This window comes from Muntiacus reevesi, chromosome 13 (assembly GCF_963930625.1).
Source record: "Muntiacus reevesi chromosome 13, mMunRee1.1, whole genome shotgun sequence".
Classification (NCBI taxonomy): domain Eukaryota; kingdom Metazoa; phylum Chordata; class Mammalia; order Artiodactyla; family Cervidae; genus Muntiacus; species Muntiacus reevesi.
In genome coordinates, this window is record NC_089261.1 from 3872266 (window position 1) to 3898748 (window position 26483).

Consider the following 26483-nt stretch of genomic DNA (forward strand, 5'->3'; position numbering starts at 1 on the left):
GCTGGGCGAGGGGAGTGGACTCCAACCTGCTCTCAGGCTCCAGTCTGCAGCAGATGGCGGCCAGGGGGAAGAAGGCTGGGGGGCAGTCTGTAGGCACAAACTTCTCCCAAAAGAGCTTCACGTTGAGGCCGAAGTCCAGTGTTCGGGGCAGGCAGTCAGGATCTGCATACACCTGCCCGATTATCTGCAGGTGGAAAGACAGTGGTCAGGGACGGTGCAGCCACGTGGTGGGGGAGGGGGGTGCTGGTGTGGGGACAGGACAGGAGGGATGGTCAGAATCGGGAGGCAGGGGGGCTTCCCTGGTGCTCCAGTGGTTGAGAATCCGTCTGGCAATGCAGGGACGCAGGTTCAATTCTGGTTAGGGAACTAAGATCCCACATGCTGCGGGGCAACCAAGCCCGTGAGCTGCAACCACTGAGCCTGCGCTCTAGAGCTGCGACTCAAGGGAAGACTGCGTGCCATAACTAAGGCCAGACGCAGTCAGATAAACAGAAGAGGAAGGAGGTAAAAAACGAGCTGAGAGGGCTGCACCCTCCGTCTCTCCATATCTTGCTAATGCAGGCTTGTCTCCTGACAGAGTCTGCTCACTGAGGGTCTGGAGGAGCCCCAGCCGGCCTCTGGAGGGGCGGCTTCCACACGGCCCCACCCCGCCCCACTTACTCCCCTTCTGCCCAAGTCTCCTGCTGGAGTTCGGGCCCCGAGAAGGGAGGCACTGAACCTGATTCATGTCTGAAGCCCTCTGGCGCCAGCTCAGGGCTCTGCAAACAGTAGATGCTCAACTGATTTCCGTTAGAGTGAACGATATTTTGAAAACAGCGAGACTCCAATGTGTCCACAGACCCGTGATAACCGACACGGCCCTCTGCTCCTGCTGACTCTGTGGCACTACTCATCCTAGGAGGAGGAGCCCCTGTTCTGACTTGGGGGCCGGGCTGCCAGGTCTGCTGCCTCAGGCCTGGCCTCCGCGCTGGGGCTCACCTCACAGAGGACGATCCCAAAAGAGAAGACGTCCACTGTCTCGTCGTAGCTCTTTCCTTTGGAAACACGGGAGAGCAGGCTGTTAGGTCTGGTCCTGTCTCTGCTCTGCACTGAGTCTGCAGCCAGGTCAGGTCAGAGCCAAGAGCCAGGGCCAGGAGAGGTTCTGTGGGGGGGCCCCTAAGGCTGCGGGGATGGGCCCGTCTGAAAACCACCGCTCCTCAGGCAGCCTCAGAGAGAGCCCATGATACAACACTGCCCAGGGTGAGGCCGCATGGGACAGTGAGAGAACTGGGCCAGGGCGCGCCTGGACTCTGACACTGCCTCCTGTGTGCTCTCTGCGCTGAAGGCCTCAGAAACAGTTGCAGTGGGCCACTTCTGCGGTCTCACGGCCCTGGCGGGCTCAGGAGTCCCGGCCAGCATCTCTGGCTGGTTTGCGCCTCAGCCACGAGGGGGCAGCACACTTCAGTTCCCAGCACAGAGAGAGCACAGGCAGTAAAGCGCCTGAGTGCTCAGCTACCCCTTGGGGCACAGGAGCCGCGGTCAGACCTCAGCATGGGCCCAGGACGGGGCACCAGCCAGCCTGCAGGGCTGCTCTCAGGAAGGCGTCTTCAAGGTCCAGTCTGGCACGAGATGAAAACTGCATCCCCGGCTTCAGGTACCTGGTCTACCCACCCTGGGGCTCTGCTGCGAGACTCGCCCCACCTCCCCTCCAGGGCAGCAGGGCTGACCGTTCAGCATCTCGGGGGCCATCCAGTAGGGGTTCCCCACCACCGTGTAGCGCTTCTTGCGGTCGCTCTTGCGTAAGGTACGCTTCTTGGCGGTGGCCTTCTCCATGGGGGGCTTCTTTCTCTCCTCGACTATGAGCCGTGACAGCCCGAAGTCAGCCACCACCACGGTCTTGTCCTGAGAGCACAAGGGTCAGGTCAGCCCTGGGGGGCGGGGGACGACGGGGCGGGGATGGGACAGTCCCAAGAGAAGGAGAGAAGAGGCGTATGACCAAGGGGTGTCTTGATATACGGGGCGTGGTGTTTTCTCAGTCTGCGTGCTCTGCAGGGCAGACACCCCCAGACCCAAAGGGTGTTCTCAGCAGAGGCCCTGGAGTCTGGGACTTGGAGAGTGGAACTCAAGAGGCAGGACAGAGGATTTCTTTTGTTTTGCTTTTTTTTCTCATCCTGCCTTGTTCTCAGAAAGATTTAAAGCTGGAACCAGGATAAGACAGAAAAAGACAAGATACAGGCCTTCCGTGGGGGTGGGGGGCGAAGGGGAGATAAGCTCTTCAAATAGCTACAAGGCAGTCATGTGGAAAAGGGATTAAGACTGTTTGGTGTGAGTCCAGAGGGCATGGCCAGGGCCAGTGAGTGGACACCCAGGAAGCCACACTGCAAGTCAACGGGAGTAACACTGTAACAACCAGAGGTGACCACCCGGGGAAACGGAGGCTGCCCCAGACCCGCCCCTGTGAATTTGGTGGCTCTGTGGCCTCGGGCTGAGGCTTCAGGTGCCACAACTGCAAAATGGGTCCCTTGGGGAGCTGTCTTCCCCAACACTGGGCAAAAACAGGAAAAGTGATGGGGCTCTACAAACAGCTGAGGAACTTTAAGTCCCTTCCAACCACAGGATTTCAAAGGCTGCTACTGGGAGGAGGTGGGGTTTGTCTGTCGTGTGCAGGGATCCCCCAAAAGACAGGAGCCCGAGGCAATACTTCTGGTCCAAAGTCAGAGGGGCCAGGCAGTCCTGCTGGCAACAAGGGAGCCAGGAGGGCCGCCCTGGGGGCACGTACCAGCTTGATGAGGCAGTTGTGCGAGTTCAGATCCCGGTGGATGATACACATGGAATGCAAATAGGCCTGGAACCAGAGGTAGGAGCTGAGGCCCACCGCCAGTCAATCGGCTGGAAGCTGACTCTGAGCCTCAGGGGCCTAAAACCCGCTGTTCCCCCAGGACACCCCCACCCCCCATGCCAGCTTCAGAACCCAACCTGGACTCCAGGGCCCTCCTGCCGTCACTCCTCGTCCCAGTGTGAACAGAAGCCGACGGCTTCCCCTCTCCCTGCCGCCATCTCCTGCCCAGCAGCCTCTGTTCACTGATCCCAACCCAGGGGCTGCTCTGTCCTCAAGTTCCCGACTCCCCGGGCCCCGGTGAACTCCCCCTGCCCCTACCTACTTTACTCAGATCTAGGCCACCCCCACCCAGCCTCTGGCTTTAGCCACCCTGGATCCTTCCTGCTGGGAAAGGGGAAGTGGCCACCTCCTGGCCCAGCTGGATCTGTGCTTCCAACACATACTTCCCTCTCTGTCCACACTTTCCCTGTGGTCTAATGGTTAGCATTCAGCACTCTCACTTTAAAAAAAAAAAAATTTATTGGCGTGTAGCTGATCTATAATGCTGTGTTAGCTTCAGGTGTATTGCAGAGTGAATCAATTACACATATACATATATCCACTCTTTTGTAGATTCTTTTCCCGTATAGGTCATTACAGAGTACTGAGGAGACTTCCCTGTACTATTCAGTGCGTTCTTAATAGTGACCCATTTTACATAGAGTAGTGTACATATGTTGGTTTCAACCTCCCAATTTATCCCTCCCCGCGTCCCCCGTGACAGCCACGAGCTTGTTTTCCCCCTCTGTGGCTCTGCTTCCCTTCTGTGCACAGGTTCATCTGCACCGCTTTTTTACACCCCACAGAGAAGCGGGGTCGTGTGTTTGTCTTTCTGTGTCTCACTTACTTCACGCAGTGTGACAGTCTCTAGGTCCGTCCACAGTGGCGAATGGCCCTATTTCATCCTTTTCGTAGCTGAGTCATACTCCACTGTGTGTATGTACCACATCTTCTTATCTCAGCGCTCTGACTTTAACCTCTCCCTCTTCCTACTCTCATGTGTCCAAACTAGTCTGTATTTGCTATTTCCCCATCCAGGCCTCCGCCTCTGGCTCTTGTCATCACGCAGGAGTCACTTCCTTTCCCTTCCCTTCCTCAGTAGGAGTGGAAGGACCCCCTACCCACCCGCAACACCGGTTCCCTCCCTTGGGCTCCTGGACTGCTCACATGCTCCAACCTGCCTGCCGCCCTGTCCTCAGGGGGAGCCCACACCTCTCCTGCGCTGCCTGCCCCCAAGACGGTGCGTGCCTGCCTTTTCCTTCTGGCCTCCTCGATGTCAGCCCCTCTCTCGTCACTGCTAACCCTTACTAAGCAGCCACGCGCTGGCCTCAGCAGATGCCTATCCAAGCTTCTCCCAGACCCACTCTGCTGGCTGTCGGCAGGACTCACCATTCCAGAGGCGATGCCTTTGGCAAACCTGACCTTCTGCTGCCAGGGGAACGGGTCCTGCAGGATGGAGGAAGTCCCGTCAGAGGCCGCTGGGCCTTGTTTTACTGGTGGTCCAGGCCCCGTGGGTCTGCGTGATCCACAGTAAACCCTCCCTGCCTGTGCCCAGTGCCACCCACCATGGCCCCTTGCAGGCAAGGCAGCGGGTCTCTCTGACTGACCACTGTGGCTCCAGGGCAGTGGTGACACAGGGGCCCCCCTGATGAGCCCCAAGGCTCTCGGGGGCTCTGGGGTGCTGGGCTCACCGCGCTGCGCAGGAAGTCCTTCAGCGTGCCCCCCTCGATGTACTCCGTCAGCAGGTTCAGCTTCTTGTCCTTGTACAGCACGCCGATGAACTTGAGCACGTTGGGGTGGTCCAGGCTGCGCATCACCTTCACCTGCAGGGCGGGGAGGCCACGAGGGCGGGGCCCGGTTGCTTCCGCACCCCTTCCCTCTGGGGAGTCAGCGTGACACACGTGCCCCGTGTCTCCCCGCTTCTGTCTCGGGTGCTGGGGAAGAAACACCCACGGGGATGGGGACAGCCTCCCAGGCATCGTGCTTGGGACCCTGCCTTTCTAGGAGCTACATCTGGGGAACTGGAGAGGCAGGGCCCCAGCGCGAGGTGGAGACCAGGAGGGCAGCACGCTGTGGGGCAGCGGGCAAGGACACCAAGGCGCCAGGATCGCCCGGCGGAGTGTGCGGCGTCGAGCTGCTCTAAAGCGTCTGTGCTCACCCCACACTCCACGAGCTCCGTATGTACTGGCTCGTGCTGTCCTCAGTGTTTTTCGTACAAATAATGTGCCGTCATTTACACGGGGGGCAGGGACATTCCTCTAATGGTCTGTTCTGCCTTAAGAAAGTGATGACTCCAAACTAAGCTTCCTCTTCAAACCTTTTTTTTTTTTGGTGCCGAAAGCTGGGATTGAAGTCATTCTCTAATATCAATTTCCCTCTTTCAACAGTGACACAAACTCCTAGCCACCACCCCACTTCCTACCTCAGTTAGAAACGTCTTCTGCGTCTCCTCATCACACCGGATCAGCTCCTTCATGACCATCACTTTGCCTGTGGCTTTGTGCGTCACCTAAAAGGAGGGCGACTGTCACTGGCGCAGAGAACAGAGGCCCTCCCAGGGAGCTGTGCGCAGATCTGTTGCTGGCCATCCCATCCCCTGGAGGACACACTGAAGTCATCGGCCGGATCAGACTGACAGATCAAGTGCAGAACACACAGCATGGGCCTCAGATGGGAGCACGCCTTTCTCCCTGGAGAGCTGGGCATGCACAGAGGAGAGGCGAGAACCCACAGAAGGGACGTGATGGGGGAGCGGGGGGAAGGGTGCTGCCAAGCCAAGCAGGGTTCTGGTCATCTGACCCAGGAGCGTGTCTCTCGGGGAACAGGAGTCTGGGGGGCAAGAGGGTCAGTGCCACAGACATGCACCAGGGAGCTGGGGGGTTGGGAGGAAGCTCTCCAGCCCCATGGCCCCAAAGGCTGAGACACATGGCTTACCTGACCCCCCCTCCCAGCTCTCAGCAGAGGAGGAGGAGGAGAGAGAGAGAGAGAGGTTAGTCCCTGAGACTGTTCAGCAGGGAGGCAGGAGCCACTCCCACCGAGGCCTCTGGGCACCTAGAAACACCCACTGACCGGAGATGGCAGGGCCACAGGTGACCTGGTCCCACCCGGGGCTCCAGGTCCCCCAAACTCACACCAGGAGCAACACTGCCTTCAGGTGGCTTGGGAGGGCAGGTGATGAGAAATCCCCAGAGGCGGGTGGGAGGGCTGGGGGGCAGCAGGGCGGAGCGGCGCTCACCTTGATGGCCTGCCCGAAGAAGCCCTTCCCCAGGACCTCGCCGTGGATCAGGTCGCAGGGCCGAAAGATCTGCTGTGAGCAGCTACTGGAGCAGCGCAGGGACTCTGAGCGGCTGATGTCACGGCTGAGCAGGAGCGGCTCCTTGGGGGAGCTGGGGCCGGGGGACTTGGAAATGCTGTTACTGCGCCTGCAGAAGAGGAGGACGGATGAGGGTGGGGACGGGGCAGGCCTCCGAGACCCAGAACGGAAGTCTGGAGGCAGGAACCTCAGGGCCACCCCAGTCTTTCCAATGTCTGCAGCCAGGGTGCTGTGACGGGGGAAAGGGACTCTGACATCAGACAGAGGTGTCCTCTGGGGGTGGCAGACATCCGGAGTCTGTGTAAGCATGGGAAAACCACCTGCAAGGCGGGAACCCTGAGCACCTCTCACCCGGAGTGAAGGACTAGACTCCACCAGCAGGCAACACTGTCAATGGGTTGATGGGAATCTACCACCTTCCATGTCTGCCTGATTTAAAGCCTTGACTGGCTTAGAGAAACAGCACAGTACCACCCAAAACAGGAGCAAATGGGATATCTTTGTAGTATCTGCCTGCATTTCCTGAACTTTAATAAATGCGTATGATTTTTACAGCAAAAAAGCCACTGTTAAAGAGCAGCCAATGGTTGGTGACTGTCACTCTGACTTCCTGAAGAAGGGATTTCTGGTCCCCCCTGTGCATTCATCTCTTTCTGGTTTTCAACGTCCTTATCCACACTTATCTGTGCCCCGTGTCCAGCCTCAGCACCCCACGCTTTCCCCACAGGCCTTGCTACCCTTTGGGATCCAGCACCGCTGCCTCCTGCCCAGCTCAGAGTTCAGTGGACAGGGCCTGACCCTCTGGCTTCTCCTGGAGAAGGAAATGGCAACCTACTTCAGTATTCTTGCCTGGACAATCCCATGGACAGGAGAGCCTGGCAGGGAACAGTCCATGGGGTCGCAAAGAGTAGGACATGACTTAGCAACTACACTCCGGTTTCCAGGGAAAGCTGGCAGACAGCTGGGTCAGACCACGCATGGGCCCTGGCTATGAACGGTTATCCTCGGGGGGTGCTGGGTCAGCACAATCCTCATTGCCTGCCCCTGGGTAGCTGGCTCCCTTCCTAACTCTGCTGGCCTCAGAGAGCCAGCTCCACTCGTCCGAGAGCTGGGTGTGGGGCAGCACAGAGCCAGGGCAGGACGGGGCACCTCAGGGAGCGTCTCCTCAGCGTCCCCTCCAGGTTCTCCTTGGTGTCCAGGGGGCTGAGGGTGTGCGCGCGTCTGTCATTCTGCGCGCGGGGAGAGAGCCGTGCATCCAGCCGCAGCTGGTCCAGGCGCTGGGAGACAGGGTCATGCTCGATCAGGAGCTGCAGCGTCTGGCTCGTCTGGCTGATGGCGTCTTCCACCTGCGGCCGGGAGCAGTGTGAGGCGGGCCCCGCAGGGCATCCCATCACGGGCCACCCACTGTCAGGCCAGAGGACCAGAGCCCGCGGTGGCCTCCGGTGGCCACTGGCCACACCGCGCCCTCTGCCCACAGCCTGGCAGTTCCCCCACCTGGCCAGCCATCCCTGCTGCCCTGGGAACAAGCCAGGCCGACAGAGGGGGTCACCAGTGCTCACAGGCTCAGTGGCAAGACAAAAAGGGTCTGTTCATGGCCCACCACCCGCGCCGAGGACACACGGTACCTCCTCCACGCGGAGCGTGCGCACGGGGGCCCCGTTGATCTCCAGGATGCGGTCCCCGGGGTGGATGGCATTGCGGTTGTCTGGACTGATGTGCATCCGGTTGACCCTGGGCCAGACAGCAGAGGAGGCAGGGCAGAGGCATCTTCAGGCGGCCTGACCCATCTCACTTGTGCAGGCAGGGCTCACCAGGCCCTGGGCCCCGGCCGGCCCCCCAGGCCCAGGCCACTCAGGGAGAGGCCCCACCCCATCTCGGTGAAGGGCACCCCACTCACCCAGAGGCCTAAGCCTGAAGCCTAGACGGCACTCTCCACTTCGGGAGTTCCCTCGCTGCCCCCCAATCCTCACGTCCCGAAGAATGCTCCATCATCATGGTTACCAACACCCCTCTCTTGCACTGTGCATCAGACTCCTAACTGGTCTCTGCACCTCTAGGCCTGCCCCTCTCCCGTCCCACTCCCATAGCAGCGATGCTTCTAAAACGCTCACGTGGTCGTGTCACCTCGTTGCTTAAATGCCTCAAGAGACCCAATGGGTCCTCATGATCCAGGCCCTCTGTGACTTAACAGGCCCCTTCTGGCTCCTCCCAACCACCCAACCTACCCCAGACACAGCCACAGACTCCCACCTCTGTCCTAAACACAGCTCCAGGCTTAGAGCAGACCTCACCTCCCTCTGACTTCCCAGCCCCAGGACCCCCGACCTCTGCTGTGAGCACCCAGCGCCCAGCACACAGTAGCACATGATCACCATCTACAGGGCTGGGAGCCACAGTGCCTCACCACTAGTATTAGATGGACAGACCCTCTCCCCATCCGGGTGCCGGCCTGGACACAGCATGGAGTCTTTACCTCTTTCTCCTCCTTCCTCCATGCACTCACTCAACCAATGAAACAGTCCATGTGCACCCACTATGTGCCAGGCACTGCTCCAGGCCCTGGGTGTGCAGCAATGAACCAGACTAAGTTCCACAGGGAACTCGTGAGGAGGACAGATGATAAACAGACATAACCAAGCCAGATAATTTCAAAGAGCAAACATGATCTGAAACTTGACCCGTGAAAGGTGAGCGGCTCTGGTGTCAGGTATCTGGCGGGAAGCGGCTGCGGTGGAGGGTAAGGGCAGTCAGTGCCAGGGCCCAGGCGTGGTGACAGTACAGTGGGCCCAGGAAGAAGAGACGTGACGTGGATGCGGGGTCTCTGCTAAGACGCGGGGGCTCCGAGGCCTGCCTGTGTGCTCCGCTCCAGAAGCCCCGCCCCAGGCACTCACTCTTTCACTTGCACAGTGGTGGCGTAGTTGGAGCAGGCACTCTCCACAGACACGGAGAAGCCCCGCCTGCCTTCGGTGGTGGCCGGCATGGAGATGTGTGTGACGGAGTAGGGCAGCTGGTCCTGGGCGGACTCCGTGGACAGCCTCTCAAGCATGGGTGCCAGCACCAGCTCGTTGTGGCACTTCCCGCTGCGGGGAGGAGGGACGGGGCTGAGGTCCTGGCGCCCCGCCAGGAAGCCCCGGCAACAACACGACTTCCAGCCACAGAGTGCACAGACCAGCACTCACCGCCCTTGCCCGGTTTCTGGCTGGCTGCTCAGAAGGAGCAGCCTGGGTTCTCTTCCCTCTGCCACGACTCAGGGTAAGAACTGGGCCTCAGCCTGACTTTTTATGTTGCCTGAGGCAGTTGGGCTGAGTGAGTTCTCAGGGGCCTTTGCCTTTAACATCCTGGGCTCCTTCTCCGAGAGCCCCCTCCCAGCCATCGTCTCCCTCTGGGAGGCCTGCAGAGCAGTATGCTTATTCTCCCAGTAGGTAAGGACAGGGGGCAAAGATGTTCCATTGTCTTGCTCACAGCTTTCAGAGCTGGTCAAGAGCCAACGCTGGGACAGGAATATAAACAGTGCATTAAGACCCCAGCAGTCCTTCTGCCCAATTCACACTGCCACTTGCCCCCTCTCGCTCTGCCACCCTTGTCAGGAAGGATGGACATGGGGCCACCATCTTACCAGTAGAGGGTGGCATGCTGCACCAGGGCGTATGCGTCCCCATCCTCAATGATCACCTTGCAGCTCATACAGGCGAAGCACTCTGGGTGGTACTTGTACTCCCCGGCCACCTGTGGGCAGGTGGGGAGAAGGGTGGACAGACGTGGGGAGGAAATGAGTTGTCACCGTTGCTGGAGTGGAGGGAGGGGTGGGTGAGGGGCCTCCCATCAGGGATCTACAGACCATCCCTGCCCAGTCATCGCTGACCTTTGCCCTCCCCATCCCAGCGCTTCCAGAGAAAGGGCTGGATTGGGGCCTCTCTGTCATTTCTTTCTTTCTTTCTTTTTGTCAACACTGTGTGACCTGCAGAATCTTAGTTCTCCAACTAGGGACTGAATCCAGGCCCTTGGCAGTGAAAGTGATGAGTCCTGACCACTGGACCAGCAGGGAAGTCCCTCCCTGTCATTTCTGAGATTGTAAGAAAACTCTCAGTCTCAGCCATGGGCATAGGCCCCCAGAAGTCATCGTCCCCAGGAGGAAGGCTCATGCTCCCCTCTGGGGCCGCATTCCATCTCACCGTCTCCCCTCCTTGCCTGCCCACCCCTCCCAACATTGGACTGTTAAGTCTCTGAGAGACAGATCATATCTGGCACTTAATAGGTCCTAAAAATCATCTGTTAAGTGATTGAATAAAGGAAGAGGCCTTGGTTGACGGGAAGACAGCAGGTGAATGGCCACAGGGAACTGGAGGCACTGCCAATGAACTCTGACAACAGAGGGGGCAGAGATGGAGGGATGCACTCACCATGACGGGCCCCGTCATCAGCAGAGAGCATCCGTGGCAGAACTCCCCAAACTTCCCCCAGTAGTCCTTGTGGCAGTACAGCTTCCCATCCTTCTCGTAGTACCAGTTGGTGAGGGAATCCTGGCACTCAGAACACCTGAAAAGCAAGGCAAGAACAGAACCCTAAACCTTTTTGGGTATTGAAGCCCTTGGAGAATTTGATAATTTGATAAAGAGCCAAGAAACCTCTTGGCTTTTGAATTGTGATGTTGGAGAAGACTCTTCAGAATACCCTGGACTGCAAAGAGATCAAATTGGTCAATCCTAATGGAAATCAACCCTGAATATTCACTGGAAGGACTCATCCTGAAGCTGAAGCTCCAATACTTTGGCCACCTGATGCAAAGAGCCGACTCAATGGAAAAGACTTTCATGCTGCAGAAGATTGAGGGCAGGAGGAGAAGGGAGTGACAGAGAGGATGAGATGGTTGGATGGCATCACCAACTCAATGGAAATGAGCAAACTCTGGGAGATAGTGGAAGGCAGGGAAGCCTGGTGTGCTGCACTCCATGGGGTTGCAAAGAGCCGGACATGACTTAGCGACTGAACAAGAGGCCTCTCCCAGAAAAATACACGTATGAGGAAAATGTGCATATAATTTAGGTATGGGGTACATGTCACAGGACTGAAGCCCATTCATGTGCCAGTTAAGAACTTCTGGTCTAGACTGATACCTCAATGAACCAAAGAAGCTCAGTGACCTCCACTCTTCAAAACCTACCCATCTCCGACAGCATTACTGATGGAGCATCCCTGAGAAAAAGAAATTAAGTGTATGGAAAGGAAAAGAGAAATCGCTCAGTCGTGCCCGACTCTTTGCGACCCATGGAGAGTAGCCTGCACCAAGTTCCTCCATCCATGGGATTTTCTCGGCAAGAATACTGGAGTGGGTTGCCGTTTCCTTCTCCAGGGAATTTTCCCGACCCAGGGACCGAACCCAGATCTCCCGCATTGTAGACAGACACTTACCGTCTGAGCCACCAGGGAAGTCCTAAGTGAATAGAAACAATCAGGCAAATCCAGAAAGGGGAGGTCGTTCTATAAGAAACTGGTTTTTTCTCTTTTAAAAAGTTAAGGCACAGGGATTAGGAAAGCCCAGAGACTCAGAAACCCCCAAATGCAACACCTAAACCTTGGATTCGATTTTGGATTGAAAATGAAAACAGACAACAAGAGTGACATTTTTAGAACTGAGGAAATTTGAATTTTGACTATACATTAGACTATAATGTAAAATTACTGTTAATTTTTTAGATGCAACAACAATACTTTGGCTATATAGAATTTGTTGAAGAAAAATAGTGAAGTCATCAGGAGAGTCAAGATATTTGCAATTTACTTGTAAATAAGTAATTAAAAATAAAACTGTTTATGTGGGTATACAGACATATAAAGTGGCTTAAACTTAACAAGTAATGAATCTTAGGTGAAGGATATATGAGTGTTCTTTCAACTCTTCTATATATCTGAAATTTTTCAAAATAAACTAATGAGGGGAAGAAAATCTCCATCCGCACCATGTAACACATGCGTGTGAGCCCCAGAGCTCCCTTCTCCTCCAGTCACTGGGCTGTGAAGCTCCACCCTCGGTCAGGCTGGGGGTGTTCTGGAGTCTGTCTACACACACACGATCATCCTCACGTCTGACCCTGGCACCTGGAGCGAAGAGCTTCTCAGTCAGGTGAGCCTGTCCCACCTCCCTCTTCCTAGTTAGCAGACTCTGTTCCTGTCGTCGAGGCCTCGCGGCACCCACACTTTCCTTGCTTTCTGAGAGGCAGGGTGGAGCTGCTCTTGGTTTGAATCCTGACCTGCCGCTTACTAGTTATGTCATCTTGGGCAAATTATTTCACTTCTCTGACCCAGCTTCCTTATCTGTAAGATAGACCACTGCGAAGATAAAATAATACGTGTTAAAGTACAGGCAGTTTGGGACTTCCCTGGCAGTCCAGTGGTTGGGGCTCTGTGCTTCCACTGTAGGGGGCAAAGGTTCGATCCCTGGTCGGGGAACTAGAATCCCACAAGCTGCGTGGCAGGGCCAAAAATATTTTTTAAAACAGACAGCTTACATAAAAGGCCTAGCACTGTAGGAATGCTGTAGTGTCCACTGCTATTGGGTGATGATGATAATGGAAACTCATGATATTGGCCACTTACTGCCATCAGCTGGGTGGTTTTTGGACAACTTCTCTTACTAGCTTTTTCTCACTGATAAAATGTGACTAACAGCATCTACTACAAAGAGCCACTATGAACAAGTAAGTTAATAAAGAGGAAAGTCTTCTGCAAACTGTGAAGGGCAAAGCAAGTGTGTTCTTAGAGTAACTTGGTAGTAGACTGGTAGGCGCTGCAGATAAAATAGATTATACAGGGTCCCCTCCTCCACTTCCAAGAGCTTATAATGAGTTGAGGAAGAGAAAATCTAAACAAAGCGTGATTAACAGTGCAGGGGGAGAGGCCGAGAAGGGGGCATCTGCCATCAGCAACCCACCCTTAGTGTTTCTCATTTGTCCTTTGGATGCTGAATTTCAGGTAGGCGACTATGGATGTGAAGTGCCCAGAATGGCTCAGTGTAGACCACAAGCTACAGGAGGTGGAGGGGAAGACCCCGTTCTGGGCATGCAGCTCCAGCCCCTCTCAACGTAAAAGGCACAATTTCACCCGAGGTCTGAGTTGGGAGGAGACCCTGGGTTCAGGTTCTTAGGAACAAAGTGTCTCTGGACAAGCCCCTCTCCCTCTCTGGGCTCAGTCTCCCCACCTGTAAACTGAGGGGATTAGCCTTTCCCCTGGATGATCCAAGGCTCAAGTCTCAGCACCACACACCTCCCCCCGCCCCGCCCCCGGCTGATCTCGGGCCAGCGGCTCCTCATCTGTGAAGTGGCAACATCACCTATTTCCAGGCTAGCAGTGAGGATGGTGGTGACATGCCCAGCGTGGGGCCAGCACCAGGGGCAGGGCCTTCCTTCGTGCTCCCACCCTCTGATGGAAAGCATCTGGGTACCCGCCTTCTTCCTTCACTGAGGAGAGGAGCAGCGTCCCGCTCACCCCTGTGAGACTCAGCGCCGTGCAGAGGGCCTTTGGAGTGAGCCCTCAGCAAACATTTCCCGAGTGAACACTGTGGGCCTGGCGAGCACCTGCGGTCCAGGTGGGAGCACCGGGGTTCCGTGGCTCCCAGTCACTGGGCCCTGCCCACCCGGCTCCTGTCTGAAGTGGAGGAAAGCTGGGGCAGACGAACCTGCACCAACTGCTGGCCGGGCCCTGTTACACCCTTGCCATGGTATGTGCGCTGCAGGGCATGGGAGCACCAAACATGTCCTCCTCTCCACTGCCAATCTCCTGCTTTTGTTTGTTGCAAGTAGCAGGCCAGGCCCGGGAGCGGGGCAGGAGAGGGGCGAGTGCAGGCACGCAGGAGCAGACATGCCGGCCTCCTGGAAAGAACACCTGGCCGGCAGGCGACACCACCACACACATATCTGTGTCCAGGACGCCTCTGCAGGGCACGGCCAGCGGCTCGGCCAAGGCCGGCCACGCAGGCGTCTCTGAAGGACGGGAGGGTGAACGCCCGACGGGAGCGTGGCCCGTGGGGCCCCGGGCTGTGTCTCGCGGGACACTGCTGGGGCAGACTTGCTTACCTCCCCACAGCGGCTACAGTGACCTGTTTTCAGAACGTAAGCTGTAATGAGACACCTAACTTACAGCAGCTCTAATCCTGATTGCGCCCTGCAGGGTGACAGGATCAGCCCTGTTTCACAGACTAGGAGACTGAAAAGCAGAGTCAAGTCACTTCTGCGAAGTTGCCCGGGACACACGTGACGGAGGCGGAATCTGCACCAACGTGTGTCTGCGCCTCGCGGTACAGCTCGTCCACCAAGCTGGGCCTCAGGGCTCGCATCTGTGAAGACACAGAGGCTGGAGCTCCTGAGAGCTCGCGTCCCTTTGAGTGTCAACACCTGCTGCGGCTTCTCCTGAAGCTCAAGGACCCAACGTTAAGTGGCACAGTGACTCTCCTTCTCCACTGAGTCCACAGCAGGCTGCTCCCCAGAAGACTCTGCCCCTGAGGGTCCAAAACGCACTCTGGGACTGTAAGGTGCAACTCAAGAGAATCCCACCTTGGTCCTCAGGGGCCACGGCCACAATACCTTCTCCCCAAAGCCTTTCCCAACTTTCAGTTTTCCAAAGGTTCAAATGAAAGTTAGCATGTGCCCTGGCTACAGGCCCAGGGCATTGAGCTTGGAGGTGGTGGCGCTAGTGGTGGAGCCAGACCCCAGGGCCAAGGCATCAGCCACCACACTCTCCTGAGCAGTGAACGGAGTGGAGACTCTCCAGCCACAGGCTTTAACAACCTCCAGAACTTTCCCTGAGTGCTATGGAGAGCCTGGGCGGCGAGAGTGGACCAAACCCTGAAAGTCAGTTCAATGGGCAGCTCAGATCCACGCTAAACCCTTTGGAGTCAGCAGGGAACATACCGGGTAAAAAATAATAATCAAACTTAGTTTAAAGTTTCATAAATAACTTAAGACCTGGGTCCACAGTCCGTCTTTGCCACTCACTCTCTGAGTCACCTGAAGCCGGTTACTTCATGACCCTAAGCCTCAGCGTCCTCATTCGCATACTAGTGATGATGAGAATTAAACCACGTACAGAGGCCCAGCAAGAGCCTGGCCCAGAGCTGGGGCTGGGAAAGTGCTCATCTCCCCACCTCCCTCTCTGATTGAGAACACCCAGGGTGAAAGGAGACAGACCCCTCCCTCTCCCAGGCCCAAGCAACAGGGACCTGTTTCTTGGCCCAGAACCAAACAGATTTCTGGAAACAGGGAAGGTCCCCAAATGAATTATTTATCTAGCCAGTTAGAAATCAATTGATTATAATCAATTCCAACCAATTAGGAAACAGTTACTGTGCATGGAGGGTGTGCAAGATGGAACAAGCAAGGTGCTGAGAGAAGCCAAGCGAGATAAGACAGAGGCCCAGCCCTCAGTCACATGAAGATTCTCCAGACCAAATGTTTACAGGTAAATTTTCCACCTTAGGTGGTGAGAGCACCAAAACGGCCACTGTTATAGCGGATTTACACAGGCTAAAGAACAAGCCCTCCCGTGTCCAGCTTGAGGGCCTGGCCGGATGCTTGTCCTTAGCCTCTGACTGAGCGGAAAGCAGAGTGGGAGAAGCTTCTTCCACCCCTGCCTCTGAGCACTGAGTAGGGTGGACAGGACACCTGGCAGATCTCTCTGCTCTGGCGTGAGTGTCACGACTGGGGTTGCCACACCTCCCCTGGGCCCAAAGGGGTGAGGGGCAGACAGAGACTCCGGTCTGTCAGAGCTCAGCCTTCTACCACCCCAGACCTTCACCCCTCCTTCCTGCAGACCCTGAAGATTGAAACAGGCTGCCAATTAAGCTGTAATTATTATGGAATAAATAGGTTGTTATCCTGTTTGAAAAAATTAACCAAACACATAATGAACCTCTGATCAGCAAGAAATAAGTGTTGCCAGAGTGCATTGACTTGGTTCCAACCAGAAGCCAGAAAGCCTGTGGTTTCAAGTAATCTGTGCCGTGGTGCTGCAGCTAATGGAAGAGGGCTTGTGTGTCTCTGAAGAGCCACGTGGGTAGCAGAGCTGGGAACCATTCACCTGATCTGAGTTCTTCATTTTTCAGAGGCAAGAGAGAGTCCCAGGGGACCTAAGGCAGCTGCCAAATATGACTGTGAAGGTGGGCAGGGTTCAGAAGAGCGTCTCCCTTTAAACAAGGGTTGCTTTAGAATACAAAGATGCACTTGTTTTCTTCAAGAGACAATGTGTAAACCAAACTCACTAAATCAACGTCAGGCAGTAAGGGGAAAGCTGTAAAAAGAAAAATCCTTTAACTATGTCAGACAAAAGTCCCCCCTTAATTTTCCTCTTCTGTAAATTCTGACTGGGGCGGTTTTCTTACTCGCGAGGACGCTCGTGACCACGTCTCAGCCCCCAACCCTGGTGCACTGGCAGAGGGGGACGAAGTCTGCCTGCCGGGCAGGGGCGCCTGGGGCACAGATATTGCATTCTTCATTCCCGGCTCCCATTTCCCTCCCCGGCGAGCTGTCACGCCTGATCATGTCCCCATGGAATCTGGTTGCGTCACTCTCCTTGAAGCCGCAGACCCAGAACTGTGTGCTCAAGGCCTGGGGTCAAGGACTTAATTTCTTCCACAGAATCTGGCAAGGGTCGTGTTGAGGAGCCCAGGAAATCCAGTCCCTACACTACGCAGGGGAGGAAACCGAGGTCCAGGGTGGGGTCAGGCACCTGGTCAGAGGGCAGCACTTAAGGACATCCTGGAGTAAAGGAGGGGGCAAGAGCAGGCGCGCCTTTCTGACCCAGCAGTGACACTGGTGACTGATTGGACTGCTACCTGGGAGAGGAGAGGGTCTGGGTGGTCCCTGGGTGGAGAGGCGGGGCACAGAGCCCCAAGCTCGGCTATCTCTTCAGAAGTGGCCTCAGGAATGTGGCCTCCCATCTGGGGGGAGGGGAGAGGGTCTATGGCCCGCCAGTCAGTCCCCCCCTGGACTCCAGCTGGGCAAACAGAGCCGGGGGGAGGGCTGTCAGGTCGCCCAGAGGGGCTGGGGCAGAGCAAGACAAAGCACCGGCAGACCTGGAGGGCGCGGTGGCCGGGTCCTCACGGGGCCATGCTGAGTGCCCATCATCTGCTTGAGCTCCTGAGAGGTTGTGTTATGCCCCCAGAGATTAAAAGGGGCAAATATTCCTGGCTTCTAAGGGAGCCACCCCACCCCCAGGCTGCCAATCCAGGATTAAGAGTAAAAGGGATTAATGAGGCCCTGGTTTAAACTAGTGGCTGCTTCAAACACTTGGCATCCTGATTCCACATGGGACAACTCAAGATCAATCCCCATCCCCCGTGGCCCTGCAGAGGAGGGTCTCTGCTGTCCCCGCTATGTGCCAGGAAAACTACAGGGAAGCCTTTTCCTGCTTGCTTACTCTCCTCTGGGAGAGGGAAGCAAACCCGAGACTGATCCTGGAGGACATACACGCCGAGGGAGGTGCAGCCTCCCGAGGACGAGAAAACAGCCTGATGGAGACAGACGAGGCTGGCCAGAGAGACCCTGCAAGTTAACTCTGCTGAAAGCAGCTGCCACATCTGTAAAATGGGGGACACCAAAGGTCTTGAGGCTGTCAAGAGACAGCAGGATGAAGTGCTGGGCAGGATGTCTGGAAGAGGCAGCCCCAAAGACCGGTCTCATCCCGCCCCCTCAGATCCTGGGGTTTCCCACCACTCAGGGTCCAGTAATTCTGAGAAACCACGTGGTGTTCTGCTTTTCTGCCCAGGGCATGGCCACCTGACTCTTATCCCAGCAGCACAGTCTGGGCAAGGGGCTGGGCTGGGGACGCCAGAGGGAGAAGCCGACCAGGACCACTGGTGAGGGGGAGGCAGACCTCAGAACAACAGGCTGCTCCCAAAGAATGAAAACAAGCTCCACCCCAGCCAGGAATGGCTCCATCCAGGAGGGACCCAGAGGCCAGAACCCCCTGGGGAGTTTCTGTTGGGAGGTGGGGTGGGGCAGACAGCAGAGAAAGGCAGGTCGTAGGTAGACCGGAAGTTTCCACATCTCCCTGTGAGAAGCCCCGCAGAAGTTCGGGCCTGGGGACCTGGCAGGCATGGGGACTGGCCCCCCAGCTCGGGACCCTCCAAAGCCGGCTGCCCCAGGTCTCACGTGCCCAGACCTTTGCCAGGCAACCCTACTCACAGGGAATGCAGGAGCCCTTAGAGGCCAGAGGCCAAGGCGCCTGCTATTAAGAGAACAAACGTGTGTAATGAGAGAGCTTACTGTGTACCAGGCTGCCCACACCCAGCCTTGCCGGCTTCCACGCTGTTTGGCAAAACCTGCCCATCCTGCTTGTTGGGACAAATTCCCGGGCAGGCGGCACAGCCCGCAGGTGAGACGTGGAGAGCTGGAAGAACATCCCCTCCTGCGCTCCCCCCGGAAGAAGTAACACCTCGAGCAGGCCAGCTCGGCAGCACCTCGCATCTCTCGGAGGCTCTCCAGGTGCGTCTGGGAAGCCCCAGGAGGCCAAGCTCCCTGGGGGCTGCGTCCCGACCGCCCCCCTCCCCGTTCCCAGCACCTGGGGTGGGGGGACCTCGTTCCGTGGGAAAGCGGCTTCCACTGGCTTCTGCCTGACAGACGTGCGGTCGGAGGACAAGAAAAACCCGAGAGGCAGAGGGGGGTGGCCTCGGCCCTCCCCTCAGGACCGGGGCCCAAAGAGGAGGTGGAAGCGCGACTCACCGGAAGGGGTCTCTGGAGGTGAAGTAAGCCTGGACGGACAAGTAACTCCCCATCTTCTTCCCACGCCAGACACACAAGCTCAGCTGCAAACCCGTCGGGGAGGGCCTCCGGCCTGCAGGCGGCCACCATGACAGGCCTGGGGCTCCGGCAGCGCTGGCTGCCCAGCTCACCTCTCCCTCCGGGGCGGCCGGAGGGGCGTGAGCGCTCTGAGCCCCTTGCCCCCCAGCGAAGTCAGGCAGGGGCTCATGGCTGGGACGCTGCTCCCCGGTTCTCCGAGGCTGGGCGGCCCCTCGGGACTCAGGAGAAGCACCTCTCTGCAGAGGCTACACGCACGCAGGCATTCTCAGGCAGGGGCCGGTGACTCGCCAAGAAAGAGGCGCTGCTGTCAAGTTAGCCTTCCTCGGCAGCCCCACCCCTGCCGGGGGAGGGAGGGAGGAAGGGGAGGGGCTCCGCGCGGAACGAGGTGAGTGGTTGGAGCAGCTATTAGGAAACAGACCTTGCAGGCAAGGGGTGGAGCCGAGAGGGAGGGAGGCTGCAGGCTGGCGCCGCAGACAATAACCAGGACTGGCTGGGTGTCCATCCCCGAGCCTGGGGAAGGGCAGGGAAGGAGACGGGGTGAGCACAGCTGCCCCAAGTGTCCCCAGCCTGAGGAGCTGCCCAAAGGATGGGGACTCTGCTCGGAGGCGAAGAAAAGCCCAGGAGGCCAGCTCCAGGCCAAGCCACACCCCCTAAAGGGGGGGCCCTCTGGCCGCAGAGGCCAGTTCGGACACCCAGGGCCAGGGAGCTGCCCTCTGGGCTCTCGGCTCCGGGCTGGCATCTATCTACTCGGTGCTGGCACGAGGGTCCCCATTCATTCCTTCCCTCTGCCTGGCCTGGGCACTGGCACTCCATTTCTGGGCAGAGCTGCACCGCGGATGAGGAAACAAGGCCCTGAGAGTTACGTTGCTGCCATTTCTCCTGTGACAAGCGCCGTATGATACTGTCTTATTTCTCTGACATGGGGGCTTGTTTCCTTGTTTCCTCAGTGGAAACAAGGGAAGCGAGGTACAGAGAGAGCAGGTCACTTACCCATGGCCAAATAACTAGTCGGCAGCAGGGCTGGTATTTAAACGCAGACTCCTGTGACTCTAGAGCTGGAGGTCTCAGCCGCCGAGCTTCATTCTGCCTCTTCCAAGTAAAACATCTCCCGCAAAACCCTTCTGCACACAGGAGGAGCACAGGGACTGGAGTCCAGGTCACTTGTGCCCTCTCATTCATTCATTCATTCATTCCCGGAATGCCACCCATCGGCCTCAGCAGGCAGCGGTGCTTCTTCCCTGCTTGTCCACGGTAACCAGGCTTCTCATACTGGAAACCAGGGCACGACGGAGGGCAAGGCCCAGGGTGCCTGTGGGGACGATGAGCCAGGTGTCTGGAGAGGGGACTGGCCAAACCAGGGCCCACCATCAAGAGAGTCCCTCACCCTCTGCCTGAGGAAGACGGGGGCACGTCCAGACCCCACTGCTGGACTTGAGGGAGTGACGCCTGCTTTCTCCCACCCGACACACACTCCTCTCCATGCAAGTCACCCTGTCCCAGAGACAGGAAAGCCCGTGGCGAAGGTGGAGGCTGGGAGCTGGGGGGGCCTCTTCCCATTCCTCTCCTGATGGGGCACCGGGATAAGGAAGCAAGTGATAAGACAGGGCGTCTGCATCCTGTTATAAGCCACCACTTATGGAGCACTTAGTACGTTCCTGGCCCTGCATTATCACTTATCTGTCATACTTCAATGGCCAATACATGGGGTAGATGTTATCACCCCCATTTAACAGATGATGAAACTGAGGTTCCTAAGCATTGTGTCACTAGCCTGAAGACAAACAGCTGCTGAGTGAGGGAGCTGGGTTTCAAATCCAGTAAGAGCCGGGGTTGGGACACTTTCTGTAAAGGTCCAGAGAGCAAACACTTTAGGCTCTGCAGGCTTAAAATGAACACAGACTGTGTCACTGCAGCATGACAGTGGCCTGTATATAAAACAAACGAGTGGATGTTGCTCTGTTCCAATAATGCTTTATTTATGGATATGGAAGTTTGAATTTTGTGCTGTTTCCACATGCCACAAAATATTCTTTTGCTTTCCTCTGTTTAAGAATGTGAAGGGACTGCCCTGGTGGTCCAGTGGTTAAGAATCTGCCTTCCAACACCAAGGACATGGGTTTGCTCCCTGGCCAGGGGACTAAGAACCCACATGTCGCAGGGCAACCACAACTAGAGAAAGCCCACACGCTGCAAGAAGACTCAACGCAGTCAGATAAATAAATAAATATTTGAAAAAAGATAAAAAATGTGAAAATCAAAAGGTTGTGTAAGAAGAGGCAGTGGGCTAGTCTGCTGGCTTCTGCCCACAGGCAGCTCCCTCAACCACACTGTACCTGGCCTCTAAGAGTGAGGACCACTCCTTGCATTCGTGCAGAGTGCGGCGACATCTGTGTCCCGCCACACGGGCCCTACACTCCAGCCCCCGAGGCGGCTGGCGGGCAGTGAGCCCTGGACCAGCGCGCACCCTGCCCCAAGTCCTGCTTGTAGCACCTTGCACACATGAATGAACTTAAACCACCCCAGCTGACAGTCCTGTGACTCCCCCCTTTATACGGTGGAAGCAACCGAGGTACACAGAGTATAAACCCCGTGCCTGAGGTCAACCAGCTGCACATGTGAGAGGTGAGGCCAGGATTCGAACCTGGGCTGTCGATCCTGGGCTCAACCGTTGCTATGCTGGAGCCTGGCCTGGGACCGCAGCCAGACTGTCTGGGTTTGAATGCGACAAGGCCCTGCACGTAAGCCCTTGGCACGCAGTCTGGAACACATTAAGGGTTGATAAATGTTAGCTGCTAATATCATTAAGACCATTGTTACTACCGCTACGGGCTCACTCTGTGGCCTTCAGCAAGTCACTGCCTCTGTCTTGGTCTCGGTGAGGTCTCTAAAAAACTGCCAGCTTCCATGTTTTTCAGTCCTATGAAGTTGCAGAGGGCTCCCTGCTTCCCCTGGGTCTCAATTTGAGTTTAGACCTCTTGAGCTGGCCCTGGGAGGATCAGGATTCTGGCGTGGGGGCCACACAAGAGCCAGAGAGGAGGGGGGGCACAGAGTGGAGGGGGGACGGCACGGGGGATACTGAAAGGCCCGCCCAGCTGCAAAGCGGGGAGCTCTCTTTCTTCCAGCCAACTACTTCTCACCAAAAATCTATTATGTTCCCCTGTAATTCAATCAGGCAAGGAGTGGGCCCCAAATTAAGTTTGGAACTAGCAAATTATCTTCTAATTGCACCTTCTGATTTCCATCTGATGAACAGAGTGCGGGTGGAAGAAAATGCACGCCACAGCGAGACAGGGCCAGGGAGCCCATGAGCATAACTCCTCTTGACATTTCACACAGCTCTGCTGTTCCAGCGGCGGCGGGCGCAGTGAGTCGGTGTCTAGGAATGCGAGCGAGGCTGCAGGCACTCTCCATCCCCCTGCTCCCTCACAAAGGACTCGGTGGGTGGGTGGGTGGGCGGGTGTGTGGGGAACTAGTGTGAGGACCTCCCCCTGGAAGAGGTGCAGCCGCCTCCCTGGCCCCTCCCAGTAGAGTCCGCTTGCCCCCCATAAATCCAGACCTCCAGAGAAACCACGAAAGATGGGGGACCACCAGATGTGAGAAGCCGCTGGCCGCTCAGACCCAAGTATGTGGCTCCTCGGGGCCAACTTCGAAGGGCCCGAACCCCTCAGAACAGGAGGTGAAAGGTCACAGGGGAGGCAGTACTTAGGTCATAGTGGAGGCTGTACTTCCACGCCCTGCCCCTGGTTACTGGTTCTGGGTAGGAAGCCACTCTTCTAGGTACCAGAGCGGCTAGAACAAGACGCGGCGGCTGTCAGAGGCAGTGTTGGGATCTCTGGACTGGCGGTGACAGCGGGGGAAGACGGCAGGAGAGGCAGTAATCTTCTGCACGTTTCACAAGCTGGAAACCTGGCAGGGAGCCCAGCCGACCGACTCCTCAGAATCAGCTGAGGCGTGGGGCTTCCAGGTGGCTGATGAGAGGCTGGAGAGGACAGCCCTCCAGGCCGGCGGCCCCAAGTGAACAGTATGAATGAATGAATCACCCCAGCCTCTTCTTGGAGGCAGCTCTGGTTCGATAGCCTGACTCCGGAGGAACTGTGTCCATGTGGGGCCCTCTACTGGCCGGGAGGACTCTGGCCAGGGATGGGTGCTCAGGGACCTTAGCCGGGGAGCAGTGTCACCCCATCTGCGGACGGTTCTTCCTGCCTCTGCTCGCCTTCTATTCCAGCTCATTTTCCACACTACAGCAGCCATCAGCTCTCAGTAAGGAGAGTCCCAGCAATTCTACGGCTAGAAATTTTGCCCAGAGAAATATTCCTACAAATGTGCCAAGACATGTGTTCACAGCATGGTTTAATACTAAAAGATGAGGAACAATCCATGTGTCTAGCAGCAGGACTGGGTTAAATACAATCTCCCATCCATGCGACAGAATATTATGCAGCTGTTAAAAACAATGAGGGAGACCTTAGGTCCTGAAACAGAAGCTGTCCTGGATAAGGGGTTATATGAAAAATCCAGGCGCTGGAGAGAATGTGCAGAGTGATCCCACTGTTTCAAAAGTCTGCAAACATAATCCTTAGCAATCACCTGGTGGGTTCTACTGCATGGTTAATCGGTTTCTCTTTAGGGGAGTAAAACAAGCAGCACAGATGAAACAGCATTCATTTTCTACCTTTTTGATACTGCTTACATTTTTTTTTTACACTTCAGTGCTGCATATATGTATACATTTTAAAATTTTTTTGGTATGCTCCAGGTCTTACTTGCAGCATGAGGGCCCTAGTCCCCTCAGTGGGGATCAAATCCGGGCCCCCTGCATTGGGAGAGAACAGTCTTAGCCGCCGGACCAGCAGGGAAGTCCCTAAGAGCTGCGCTGGGTCTTTGCTGCTGCGCATGGGTTTTCTCCAGCTGCCCCGGCAGGACTACTCCCTAGTGGCGGCGCGCTGCCTCCTCATTGTGGCCGCTGCTCGTGTTGCAGAGCACGAGCTCTAGGGCACGTGGGTTCAGTAACTGTGGTGCACAGGCTTAGCTGCCATGCAGCACGTATGATCTTCCCAGACCAGGCGTCGAACCGGTGTCCCCTGCATTACAAGGCGAATTCTTAACCACTGGACCACCAGGGAGGCTCCTAAGTGCTGGTTTTTAAAATGATAAATGGACAAAAGCAAAAAGAAGTCCCACGGTTTAGAGCAAACACCTCCTCACACGTTTTTCCTAGTGCTCCTGTCCAAAGCTAAGCCTGCCTGGGTGCCCTGCACTGGGGACCCCCAGGCTGTCTCCACAACTTCACTCCTGGGGTTACAGTTCTGGCCACCTCCTCCCCTCCACCTCCTGACCGGCCATGCAGGCTCTCCCTGCGTACTCCCCAAGCTCTCGCTCCTTTAGCTCCTTCTGCGGCCTCCTCCACCCCCAGCTGGCAGCTGTCTGCTCCCTTTTCCAGGCCCACCTCCCACAGAGCACTCAATCTTCTCGGGAAGGGGATTCTCTGATGCATCCTCAAGCACATCACACACAAGAGGGACTCGGAGCCTGTATCTACCTACCTCCAGATCGAATATGTGAGGTCCACACCTGATGTTCACAGATGCCTAGTAAATGGTTCAGGAACCCTGTTATGAGCAACTTCTAGAATGGTGATGAAAACTAAGGTTTATAAAGTGTTCTCCATTTACAGAGAGCTTTCAAGCTCATCATTCAGGTCAGTCCCTGCCAACCTTGAAAGGAGTATGTACAGCACAGACAAGACAAGGGAAACCCAGAGATGTTAGCAATCCATCTGAGTTACTGTGGGAAGCTCAGGGCTGAGATGAAAAGCCAGGTCTGCCGACCTCCAGTCCTAAGGCCTTTCCTCAGCAGGAGCCCAAGTGAGGTATTCAGGAATCCGGCCTCTGCAACAACACAGGGCCCCAAAGTGCTGGGTACCCTGAACTTCTGCCACTGATTTCTCCAGATTTCCTGCCTACATTCGCACTGTCAGGATATCATAAAAGATTTTATCCAAAAAAAAAAAAAAAGATTTTATCCAATGCCTCGTAGAATTCAAGAGGACGCAGTGAGAACATGAAGTCAGGTCTAACGAGTCACGATGGATCCACGGCTGCTGAAGCCTCGAGATCAGCCCCTGTCCTAAGTGCTCACTGCCCACCTATTCCATCATCTGCAAAATTCCACGGAACCCCACTGGAATTTGTCCACAAAATCCCCTCAGGACTCTGTGAAGGAGTCAAGTCAAAAAGATTATGAGTATTTTTTCCAGGATCTCTATTTTTCCTCCTTTTTGAAAACGGGGCCAGTTAGCCACCTCCATTCTTATTCATGATTAGATCCCCAATGCCTGGAACACAGCAGGTATTAACAATTATACAGTAACAAGCAATTATATCCGGGGGGATTATCCCATTCTAAACAGTTTCTCAAAAGTTACTAACAGTGGTTTTGTTGCTACACCCATAAGGTCGCCCCACCCCCGCCTTTCTTTCTTCAGTATATTGGGAAATAATTTTTCCATCTGAACATCTAAACACATTTCATGTGACTGGGTACCCTTGTATACCTTGGGCTTTCCATCCTCCCTTCTGAGTTTCAGGGACTCTATCTTGAAACTGTCTTGGACTCTATCTCTAAGGTTCTGTTCAGACTTCTGTGCCATCTGATTAAGCTGGGTGCCAAGGACTGTCTTTTGTCTTGTGTTTGTTAACACAACACCACGTTCCAGAAGTAGTGGACACTTTGCTCCCTTTCTGTAAAACACTGACCGAATTCCATGAACCCTTTACTGAGGTGGGCTTGCTGACATGAACATTTTCATTTAATTCTCATACCCATGAGGTTGGTGTGTAACAGCTCCATTTTACAGATGAAAAACTGGAATTCAAAGAGAAGGTCATTCAGGGTCACAGGTCTGAGAATAGGCAGAGCTGGGATTTAACCCAAGACTTTGGATTCCAGGTCCAAGAGTATCGTCTCCTTTGTACTTATGAAGAACTGAAGCTCAAAGAGAAGGTCATTCAAGGTCACAGGTTTAGGAATGGGCAGAGCTGGGATTTAACCCAAGACTTTGGATTCCAGGTCCAAGGCACTAAAGTTGCCTCGAATAACTATTTTATACTTGTTCTTTGATTTATAGCGGTGTTTCTGAAACCGTGGTTAACAGAACGGCATCAGACGCCCCTGGGCAGCTTGTTAAAGATGAAGATTCCTGAGCCCAGTCCAGGCGGATATAGTAAGAACTGCTGAGAGTGAGCCCAAGAACTGCATTCTGCGTAAGCTGCGGTGTTTCCGACGCAGACTGAAGGCTGAAACCACAGCTTTCCTCTCTCCTGTGTGCTCCTCCCCTTGATTCCATCCTGTTCTCACACAAAACCTGAGGCAGGCAGGACAGATGACTAGCATCCCCTCGCTACGAGTGAGGAAACGGCTACAGGCAGTCTGTTCATCTGCTTATTCTGGATGCAACTCGAGTAAAGAAAGGTTTGGTGGCTGACATCATGTGAAGCCTTGGCTCACTGGGGACGCCCTCCTCCTG

General features: G+C 55.8%; 1 protein-coding gene across 3 annotated transcripts in view; it reads right to left on the reverse strand.

Annotated features, from left to right (window-relative positions):
• Window positions 1-26483, reverse strand: part of LIMK2 (LIM domain kinase 2) — a 52684-nt gene that overhangs the window by 2549 nt on the left and 23652 nt on the right. Inside the window, exons 1-14 of one of the 3 annotated variants that reach the window (XM_065904011.1) lie at window positions 19949-19970; window positions 10571-10706; window positions 9787-9896; window positions 9062-9250; window positions 7796-7901; window positions 7320-7516; window positions 6093-6279; window positions 5280-5366; window positions 4549-4680; window positions 4247-4303; window positions 2759-2824; window positions 1707-1881; window positions 979-1034; window positions 27-184 (exon numbers count right to left, since the gene is read on the reverse strand). In XM_065904011.1, the coding sequence (XP_065760083.1) occupies window positions 27-184; window positions 979-1034; window positions 1707-1881; window positions 2759-2824; window positions 4247-4303; window positions 4549-4680; window positions 5280-5366; window positions 6093-6279; window positions 7320-7516; window positions 7796-7901; window positions 9062-9250; window positions 9787-9896; window positions 10571-10588 (1538 nt within the window). In that variant the 5' untranslated portion in view covers window positions 10589-10706; window positions 19949-19970. Of the gene's footprint in view, window positions 1-26; window positions 185-978; window positions 1035-1706; window positions 1882-2758; window positions 2825-4246; window positions 4304-4548; window positions 4681-5279; window positions 5367-6092; window positions 6280-7319; window positions 7517-7795; window positions 7902-9061; window positions 9251-9786; window positions 9897-10570; window positions 10707-18880; window positions 19492-19948; window positions 19971-26483 lie in introns of those variants that run through there. The other 2 variants (XM_065904010.1, XM_065904009.1) reach the window with 2 other exon arrangements.